This window comes from Triticum dicoccoides, chromosome 6B, assembly GCF_002162155.2.
Source record: "Triticum dicoccoides isolate Atlit2015 ecotype Zavitan chromosome 6B, WEW_v2.0, whole genome shotgun sequence".
Classification (NCBI taxonomy): Eukaryota; Viridiplantae; Streptophyta; class Magnoliopsida; order Poales; family Poaceae; genus Triticum; species Triticum dicoccoides.
This window is the reverse complement of record NC_041391.1, coordinates 264,604,385-264,615,237: the sequence shown is the minus strand read 5'-3', so window position 1 is coordinate 264,615,237 and position 10,853 is coordinate 264,604,385. Positions and strand designations below refer to the sequence as shown.

The following is a 10,853-nucleotide window of genomic DNA, read 5'->3' as shown; positions in this document are numbered from 1 at the left end:
AACGTCGAATGAAAGTGGTCTTTCTACAACCCTATTTATATGATTGTTAGGGCCCCTTTCCCCCTATCCCTCCCTTATGTTTAGGAGCCGGATCTGCCCGAGAACGACCTGTGGTGGTACGGAAGGCACGGACTCCGCAAGCATCCCGCACCCTCTGAGAAAGAAACTCCTCAACCATCACAAGATAAAGAAGTATGATGCTTTGTGTCTGACTCTATTGGTCATAGTTCCTAGCTGTTGTGGCCGGTGCTCATTTGCGCGCGTGTGAACCACCAGATCATAAGGAAAGATGCCTCTCGGGGCATCTGAGAATGATTTGAGTCGTATGAAGGGAAACTCCCACGTATAGTTTGTTTTGGGGGGGGAGCCCGACGGGGTCCCCCCACTGACTTGGCCCGGGCCTAAGTGAAAGTGCAAAAGTGAAGTGGTGGGCCTACCCATCCCAACCTGGGGTATCCTGGGATTCGCGAAGAGCAGCACCTTACGATGTTCATGACCAATCGGATCTTGATGTACCAGTAGGTACCAGAGGAGATCGCTATGATCGTTACTGTATCCGTATCGAAGAGATGCAACAAAGTGTTCGGATCATTGTGCAATGTCCTAATCAAATGCCTAGTGGCATGACCAAAGCCGATGATCATAAGCTATGTCCTCCATCAAGATCTCGAATGAAACTATCCATGGAATCGTGCGCCGTGTGAAACGTAGATCATCGTCATTCGAAGCCGCCGTGGGGTTAGGAGTAAAGCATCCCGAGGTTGGCACCTCTCGTTGGGCGTGGAGAAGCATTGGGAACCCCAATATGTTTCTTTGGAGCAATTTCTTTTCCCGTCCCCTCCCCCCGGCATAGCGCTTCACTTCCAGTTCTTCAGAGCAATCAACTGACTTGTCCCTTCTTCATTGATCCGGGGGAAAGGGAACCGTCTACCAGTTGGGAAGCTAGACATCAAGGTTGTGGCTTGATGAGGATAACTAAGCTGACACGCCGGAGTTGGCTGCTGGCACAATAGGGTGGTGCCTTACTGAACCGCAGGCGCACGCGCGGTAGCATTCATGGTGGTGCTTCAGGATTCCAATGTATTGCACCCAGGATCACAATGAGCTTGTCGGCGGACCACTCCCGTCACATTCTTTAGTGAGATGGAGCGCTATCATCTTATCCGTGGAAAATGCATCAAGCTATCGCTTCGGGTCGAAGCATTAAAAGAAAAGGACCGGGAAACGCAGCGGCATAAGAACCACGAGAACCCAGAAGGGAGAAAGACGATGTACGGGATACGGGATCCTCGCAGTAGGTTGGACCAAAATCCAACGAGAGAGGGCAGCCTTTAGAAGCAACAGGTTGGGAAACCAAGAGAAGGCTTCGCCTTTTCTTATCTTCTTCCCGGCACAAAAAGAGGGATTAGCATTATTGACCCCATGAGAAAGCACTAACACCTTCCTCATCGGGGCTCTGCGCACTGGGAAAAGGCTTCCATGACAGGAAACCAACTACTAGTTAGGAAGTGAACATAAGGTATCAAGAGGTCCCTCACAGTCAGGTGCAATGCAATTGCCCCCTATTAGTCAAGTACCCCTCTTCCTGTTTAGTTTAGGGGTTAAGGCGAGAAATGGATTGATGAACCCTTCCGTTCACCACGCACCGACCCCATTCACTTGCAACTCGTAGAGGTTGTAAGTAAACAGTGCCCCACTAAATTCAAAGTGACGGTGGGGTTGAAATACATGAGTGCCTACCTCCGCACCGAGAGTGCCCGCCCTTTCTGTCAAGTAGGCTACTTTTTTCGGAACACGGTCCGGAATAAGTGTTCTGGTGTATATAGATATCTTCAATGTTGTCATTTCGACATGTCCGCTTCAACCCCTCTTTCGCCTCCCAAAAGGCAAAGTTGGCTTAACGAGCGTAGATGAGGAAGCGGGAGCAATAAAACCAAGAATCTCTTTCTTTTCTTTCCAAATACTTTATGAAGTTAAGGGGCAAAGAGAATGGTCAGCGCGAGGGCTCGACGACTTAGCCGAGCTTTAGCGATGCGTCATTCTCATAGCGAGGTGCTTCGAGTTAGCAAAGCGTTGTAGTAGCATCGGAGACTATGTGCTATAATGCTGAACTAAGGACGTCCGCCTTATCTATAGAAGCAGTCGACTGAGTTCTGAACGAATGGGATCCTGGGTGGGTAATGGCTCAATCTATAGATGGAAAGCATTATGATGGGAACTAAAACTTATCCACTAATCTAGCGGCTTGTCGAGCATTGACAAACTTACACCATCCATTTCAAATGGGATTTGTCCCGTGGACACATGAGCAATCCAACCCGTCGGATTTCCTTTTCCTCGGTATTCTAGCTGTACCAAGTCTTTTTCTTCACTCTTTAGAGGGAAAGTATGCTTTGGATTTGTTCACTGATACAGGTATGCTTGCCAACCCTGCTGCATATACATTTGATTTACAGAGAAGTTAGAACATCTTATATTTTTGAACCGAGGGAGCAAATTTTTAGCTTAAAGGCTGGTTTGTTTGTTGCTGTCTTTTGCAACCAGTGCGTAGACTAACCTTTGCTTCAAGAATAATTGCAAATTAATAGAATATCCATTTCTAAGCCCATCCTCATCTGCACTCACGTTGAAGAAAAAACTCAGAACAAATACTGAAAAATTGGAAAATTTCTAAAAAAAATTGCATGATAGATATTTGATGCTTGAGGTCAGCTTCAATTTTCAGATCATTTGAACATCTGAGCAGCTCTCGGCAAAAAAGACAAATTTAGGATATGTAAAAATGTTTACTGTTCATGTGATGTTCTGACTCAATTTGTCTTTTTGCTGAGAGCTACTCAGATGTCCCAATAATCTGAAAATTGAAGCTCATGCAATGAATTATCTATCATGCAAAAGAAAAATTGGATTTCAAAAATGAATTATTTTCTGACCTGATGCAGATGAACCTAGGGACCGAATCGCTACTCCAATCAGTGTGGTACCATAGGACAAACAATGTCAAGAGATATAACTAATATAGGGTACACACATAAATCTATGGGGCGGCGCATGGTTCCTAGGATTATCAAAACGATGTTGGATTGAGATGGTGCTAAACTAATGCAAAGTGAGGACTAGATAGCAGAAATAATATGCTCTTGCTAGCAGTTAAAGGAATCCCCTCAAAAACCATAGTACCAAACAAGGCTTACACTGGAAAGGTGTGCCCAGGTGAACCAGAAACAACCAAGCAACAACGTTCGCTGCGTCGGAGAGCGTCACCGTGAGTGGAAACGTTCAGACATCACGAATAGATTTTCACGGCATGGCAAAGGCACACAGAGCGCACCAAAGCATGATGAGTTTTGTTCATAATTTTCATCATCATCCAACCAAATTCTCATGTGCTTGAACTAGCTATGGACAGAGGCACGTGAAAGCTTTGCTATCCATGTACCCGAACCGTGAGTTAGTCACAAAATCTTATGAGTTTCACTTCTAGCCTACCCAACTTGTTTTGAACCGTGAGTTAGTCACAAAATCTTATGAGTTTCACCTCTAGCCTACCCCAACTTGTTTGGAACTGAAGGCTTTATTGTTGTTGCCGTCCACCCAAATTCTCGACAATACACATGAGAAAATATACACACTTAAAAACAGAATAAACAACAAAACGAAAATGAGCCAAATAATTGCAGAATGACAGGCACAATGATTCCCGAAAGATGCGTGCTCTATTAGTCTTAAGAACAAAACAAAAGCAGACAATAATCAAAGGCTCCCAAAAGAGTTAAAGAACAGTGAGCTATTCATGGACTTCCATACAAGGACATATAACACGAGTAGAAATGTACATATGTCATCACATGAATAGGTCGACCAAAAGACCATGCGCATTGATTAACAAATACTCAAGTAGAGTTCACTTCAACATCTAAGAGAGTTGCACCGTTCCGTGAAGCTTCACTGCCAGAAGGAAAAAGTAACTCATTGATTCAATCACTGAACCAGTGCTCTCCGTTGAGACAAACTTCAGTGTAAAGCTCCTGTGAGAGAAGCAGCATCATCTACCTCCAATCTACTGAAAAGGGCATAGAAGAAAAAAACATGTCAATATCTACATTTCATATATAGCTCAGAAGGGGGAGAAAAGCCAACGTTCATGCCAATAATATTAGCAAATGACTTTTTAGCACTGATTTGATAAGATGCAATGACAAAATAATGCAAGTCCAACAAAAAATTGAAGATGGAAGTGTAGTTGAAAGTATTCTTTAATTTGAGTTGGTACCCTAAGATTATTTCTCTACCAACATAACTTTCAAGCAAACAAATAACAAGGTTAAATCTCACGAATTGACTCTTGAATCTGACATGGAAGTGTAGTTCAAACTATTCTTTGATCTGGGTTGACGCCGTAAGATAATTCGGACTACGAAATTTCACAATAGCAAACTTACAATTCAAATATCAGGCCCATACAAAAATTATTTTCGAGCAAGCGTAGTAACAAGGTTAAGAGAACTCAGACCGCAAACTGATTTCTTAATTCAAAAAATCAGGCCCCTACCAACATTATTTTTAAGCAAGCACAATAAGAGGTTAAGAACTCACAGACAACCAACAGATCGCTTGAGTTGATTCAATTCCTCCTGAAGAGATTCCAGCGACAGCTTCTCATCAAATTGTTCGCTGACGCACTGATTCGCAAGCATTGTGACTTTCTTGAAAGAGCAACTCTCTCTGTCGGAAGCATTCATGCACATTTCTAAGACAATGAGTCCAATTGCACGGACGGCATCAGTTTCTGCAATAGTAGTATCCTATAGATTAGTACTGTACTAACTGCTAAGCAAAGTTATGCCCAAGGAAACAAAATGAAATGACTTATGACTTAAATGCACTTTTGCATAAGTACCTGCAGAATCATCACCCAATCCAGAGACATCAAGCAACAACGGTGTACCATCCAGTTTAAGCCAGATATTGTCAGAGCTGGGACAGGCAGACACAAATCCACAAGATATATTGTAAAGAAACCCCTCGCATATTCCAAGAGCAATATCCACTATTTGGCAGCATTGTAAGGAACCAGCATCACCTACACAGCATTAAATATACACATAAGCAAGTCACACGTGAAAATGGACTAATGCACAACTAGATTCGGATGGCATATAAGCGTAATTAAACCTTTGATGGCATATAATCAGACTTAATGGGATATGCACATACGTAGACATGTAGAAAGAACAGAAAATTATACCCTTTAGCTTTTCATAAATTAAAGAACCAGCGGGAAGGTCAAACACAACGTAGGCTCTATTGTCATTGATGCAAAGTCCAGTAAGATGGAGAACATTTTCATGTTCCCTCAGAGCAGCAGTTGAAATCATGAATTCCAGTTCCTGAAATTCATGATTGGTTTGCATATCACATGCTGTTATCAGAACCTGAAACCAATACGCAAGATGTTAGATAAGCAAAAATAGACAAACTGCTTACTAAAACATTTTGGCTCCTCTATGTTAATGTTTGCCAAGGATGAGTTGATCCAGGCACTCCTTACAAATGAGAGCATTAGAATACAGTTAACAAAAGCACACCATCAATTTAATAATTTCCCCATCAAATCTGAAGTAATAATAACAATCATCATAGTTAAAATGGCTGGGACGTCCCTCATATTTATATGAAGCATACCTATGCTACAAGAAGCTTAACGAGAGTCAAGGAATGAAAAAATTACTGGCATTAAATTAATACAAAGATATCCCAATTTTAACAGCAAGCTGGTTAAACAGTGCGACCTTCCAGATAAGGTTGCGTCCACAACTAATCACATTACAGAATTTAGCTCATGCAGTGCAGAACTCTTGGCCACAGATTTTAGATCAAGATTAGCCTATCTAGCAAACCATTTTTAGCACGAAATCAGATCAAGACATGGACAGTTTAAAAGGCTTGGACTGTGTAGACAAATTGATCATGGAACTAACAGACTTCAGCTTATGTGGTGGAGAAATAACTGCCACAAAATTATACAGTTAAGATAAGAATAAGCTAAACCAGGAAAAAAACTGACCTGCCTTTCCTCCACAACAGCAATGAATAAGTTTGGAGGCAAATAACGAGAGCATCTGCTCATCGTTGGTAGGAAAGTATCAGATAGGATTTTAATATTCCAGTTACTTATAGCAGAGTCTGCAAATAGTAAGGCAGCATTAGAATAAAGTTTTGTCTAGGAAGACAATGGAACCATAAAATATATAATAACTTAGCAAATGGATCCATCATAAACCCATTTTTTCTAGTAAATTGTTCAAATCATTTTATCAATATGAGTGTTCAATAAAAATAAATATGCCCTGCCTTGCCTCCATAACAGGAGTAAATATGTTGGGAGGTAAATTAATGAAAACATCACGCAGCAATTTGGAATATATACTAACTATTCGAATGAAACCTCATACATGTACTCATGCTGCTAGTTGAAGCAAGTAAACACAACAGACATGTATCCCAGTGATAAAATGGTATTCAACAATGGATCGTGCACGGGAGAATAAGGGAAGATGTAAACCTGCTAAACCAGCAATGAGGGAGGCCTCAGTATTCAGATCCTCTGGCTCTTGAGGGTCGTCTCCAAAGATCTCTTTGTCGCTGTTCTCGTCCTTGTCCTCGGGGGTAGAGCTGTCACATGTGTCTTCCAGACTTGTGGATGGCCATGGACTGGAGGGCCCAAGGATGCGGGTCTGGAAGCCACGAAGGCCTGGAGAGCCATACCAAACCGGGTGTGAAGATAAGATGTGGCTCGGGGTATGGACGACCGGTACAGGAGAGCGGCCCAGAGCTGCAACCAAATCCAGAGACAAACGTGGGCGAGGAGAGTTGGTGAAAGCCCGTGAACGACGTGGCCGCAGCGATGGCTGCGGCGGAGAGCTCCGGCCGCGGCCGCGGCCACGGCCACGGCCACGACCGCCTGGCGGCGGGGAGAAGCTGTCGCCGCGGCCGCGAGGGACAGGCGGAGGAGAGAGGCTAAGGCCGCGGCCGCGAGCACCAGGCGGAGGAGACAAGCTGTGGCCGCGGCCGCGAGCGCCTGGCGAAGGAGACAGGTTGTGGCCGCTGCCACCACCACGGCCGCGGGACATCGGGGCTGAGGGCTAGGGTTTCTCTGGCGAGAGAGGAGGGGCAGGGTTAGGTTTCCGCGAGAGAGGAGGGGGCGGAGGGTTAGGGTTTCGGCGGGCTCGGAGTTGCCACGGCGAAGTTTTATATGCTACGGGCGGGACCCCTTTTGCCATTAGATCATATAGTCGGATTAATCTGAGACGTCCACTCTAACCCGCATAAGCCCACCGCTCTAGGTTTTCAGGCCCGTGTAAATCCGGAGACTCGCAGCGGGCCGCCCGCCTGGCCTGCCCCTATAGGCCGCTCGCTGCGGCAAAGTGCCGGCGGCGCGGATAGCCTGGGCCGGCCCACAGTGGCACGCGGCGGCACGTTCCTAAGTTGAAAAATCGCAAAAAAGAAAATAGCGGTAGCATTGTAACTCGATCAAGCGATTTCAATACTGATTGACCTGGCGTACAAACCACTGCGTCCTAGACATTCTCATGCTCAATTTGCAGTGAGACTGCTAAAGACGTATACGACAGCCACAAAACTTAAACATTAATTCGCAAAAAAACCCAAAAACTACAGTCCATGTATTGAGTTGAACCGATGACCACCTACAACTGAATTTTTCGAAATAATGAATATTTCTTCAAAATAAAAGTATTTTCCAAATTTTCGTACGAATTTTGTAAAATAGGAACATTTCGATGATCTGAACAAATTTTGGAAAAGGGGAACATTTCTTGAATTTTTGAAAAAAAAAGTGTTTACATTTTTTTAAACTTCTAGATTTTTTTTTGAATATGTGAACAAAACTGAAAAGCATGAACTATTATTGAATTTGTGGACAAATTCGGAAAGCTGGACCATTTTCTTTCAATTCCCAAACATTTTCTGAACTTATAAACAAAACTTGAAATTTGAGCAACATTGAATTTCTGGAAAAAAATGTAAACTGTTTCGAAATTTACAAAGAAATTTTCTAAGCACAAACATTTTTTGAATTTGTGAAGAAAATGGGAACAATTTTTTAAATGGCAAACATATTTTGCATCTTTTGAACAAAATTTGGAAACGTGAACAATTTTTTAATTGTCAACTTTTGAATTTTGATTAAAAGTGAACAAAATACAGAAAAAAATGAATTTTGATCAAAAATACAAATTTTGAATATTGATCACAAAATAATTCTGAAAACCTAATGCTCTATGAAACCGCAAAAACTTTTAAAAATCATGAAAAAAATTGAAAAGACTCAAATATTTTGAAAAATGTAAACAATTTTAGGAAACAAGAACATTTCTTAAACTACCCATAAAATTGAAAACACAAACATTGTTTAAAATATCGCAAACATTTTCTGAAAACTCCGAACAAAATTTGAAATTTGTGAACAAATTTGAAACAAGAACATTTTTCAATCTCGTGAAATATTTTTGAAAACACAAACATTGCTTAAAATATTGCGAACATTTTTTGAAACTCCCGAACAAAATTTGAAATGTGTGAACAAATTTTTGAAACGGGAACATTTTGCAAAACTCACGAACAAAAGTTTCAAACACGATTTTTTTTAAATTGCGAACAAAATTTGAAATAGGAACATTTATTGAAACTCATGAACAAAAATTGAAAAAACTAACATTTTTCTTAAATATGCGAACAAATTTTGCAAAGTTGTGAAATTTAAGAAAACATAAAGAAAAGAAACAGAAACTACAAAAAGAAAAGAAACAGAAAAGGAAAAAAGAAAAAATTAGAAATAAAAAAACAGTAGAAAGCTAAAAAGAACCAGAAAAAACGATACAAGAAAAAACACGGTTTAGAGAACCTTCTAGATGGTTCCCAAAACCGGTTGGACGCACTATGTATAAGTGGGTCGGCCCATGTCTGTCGCTCGGTGCGCTGCTCTATGCGATTGCTCGACAGTTCGCCGCAGCGAGCGGCAAATGGAATTTTCTGATATTGCAACTTCTATGTTCAATCAAATGTTCAGAGTTCTCTGTTAATCTTGTCCATGCATTGTCAGTCTTCTACATACATTGTACTGAATAATATTGTCGAGAAGAGAAGCCAAAAAAATGTATTGTGGCCAATTTTCCCTAAATTAGTTGGTTTCTGCTGGTTTATGTGCCATGTCAGAGTAGCTATGCTGAATTGGGTTTACCACTTTCTGTCTTTCTTTATGACACGCTGGCGTCTTCCCTTCGTCTCCTACACGTGCCTAGAAACTATCACTGACTTGAACATACATGGAACACTAGATAACTAGACTAGAACCCACTTGTTAGGATGTATTTTGTCAAGAAGCAAGCACCTATCAATTTTTTTAACCAGCATGTGAATTGTTTTATCTTGTCATGTGAGAGTTGTGTGTAATGTCTGTTGGGGAACGTAGAAATAATTCAAAAAATTTCCTACGTGTCACCAAGATCAATCTCGGAGATGCTAGCAACAAGAGAGAGGGAGTGCATCTTCATACCCTTGAAGATCGCTAAGCGGAAGCGTTACAAGAACGCGGTTGATGGAGTCGTACTCGCGGCGATTCAAATCGCGGAAGATCTGATCTAGCGCCGAACGGACGGCGCCTCCGCGGTCAACGCACGTACAGCCCGGGGACATCTCCTCCTTCTTGATCCAGCAAGGGGAGAGGAGAAGTTGAGAGAAAGCTCCAGCAGCACGGCGCCGTGGTGATGGTGGAGCTCGTGGTTCTCCAGCAGGGCTTCGCCAGGCACTATGCAGGAGGAGGAGGTGTTGGAGGAGGAGAGGCTTGCGCCAGGGGAAGGGGTGCCGCTGCCCTCTCTCTCCCTCACTATATATAGGGGGAGGGGAAGGAGGAGGCGCCCTAGGGGAGGGGCGGCGGCCACAGGGGAAACCCTAGATGGGTTTGGGCGCCCCCACCCCTAGGAAACTTGCCTCCCAAGCCGGGAGGGGTGGCTGCCCTAGGGGAGGCGCCCCCACCTTGATACGTCTCCAATGTATCTATAATTTTTTATTGTTCCATGCTATTATATTACCCCTTTTGGATGTTTATGGGCTTTATTTTACACATTTATATCATTTTTGGGACTAACCTACTAACCGGAAGCCCAACCCATATTGCTGGGTTTTTTTTGCCTATTTCAGTATTTCGAAGAAAAGGAATATCAAACGGAGTCCAAACGGAATGAAACCTTCGGGAGCGTGATTTTTGGAATGAACATGATCCGGAGAGCTTGGAGTGCAAGTCAAGAAGCTTCTGAGGGCCCCACGAGATAGGGGACCGCCCCTCCCCCTGTAGGGCGCGCCCCCTGTCTCGTGGGCCCCTCGGGCGGCCACAGACGTACTTCTTCCTCCTATATATATCTACGTACCCCGAAAACATCCAGGAGCACCACGAAACACAATTTCCACCGCCACCACCTTCTGTATCCGTGAGATCCCATCTTGGAGCCTTCGCCGGCACTCTGCCGGAGGGGGAATCAACCACGGAGGGCCTTTACATCAACATCCTTGCCCCTTCGATGAGTTGTGAGTAGTTTACCACAGACCTACGGGTCCATAGTTATTAGCTAGATGGCTTCTTCTCTCTTTTTGGATCTCAATACAATGTTCTCCCCCTCTCTTGTGGAGATCTATTCGATGTAAACTCTTTTTGCGGTGTGTTTGTCGAGATCCGATGAATTGTGGGTTTATGATCAAGTTTATCTATGAATAATATTTAAATCTTCTCTGGATTCTTTTATGTATGATTGCGTTATCTTTGCAAGTCTCTTCGA

General features: G+C 42.9%; 1 protein-coding gene across 1 annotated transcript; it reads right to left on the bottom strand.

Annotated features, from left to right (window-relative positions):
• Positions 1–3,694: 3,694 nt before the first annotated feature.
• On the bottom strand, positions 3,695–7,225 carry LOC119322538. Its single transcript, XM_037596024.1, has 6 exons — positions 6,566–7,225; positions 6,068–6,186; positions 5,249–5,435; positions 4,901–5,083; positions 4,597–4,789; positions 3,695–4,063 (listed from the first exon to the last, which is right to left on the bottom strand). Exons 1-6 carry the CDS (start codon positions 7,131–7,133, stop codon positions 4,015–4,017), a joined length of 1,299 nt encoding a protein of 432 aa, XP_037451921.1. The 5' UTR covers positions 7,134–7,225; the 3' UTR covers positions 3,695–4,014.
• Positions 7,226–10,853: the final 3,628 nt, after the last annotated feature.

Bases quoted from the DNA above. Each gene is read 5' to 3' on its own strand.
- LOC119322538 (XM_037596024.1), bottom strand. From the start codon at position 7,133: ATGTCCCGCGGCCGTGGTGGTGGCAGCGGCCACAACCTGTCTCCTTCG. The intron at 6,187-6,565 runs GTTTACATCTTC...TACTATTTGCAG, and splicing joins CCTCATTGCTGGTTTAGCAG to ACTCTGCTATAAGTAACTGG. The intron at 4,064-4,596 runs GTGAGTTCTTAA...TGCCCTTTTCAG, and splicing joins AAGCGATCTGTTGGTTGTCT to TAGATTGGAGGTAGATGATG.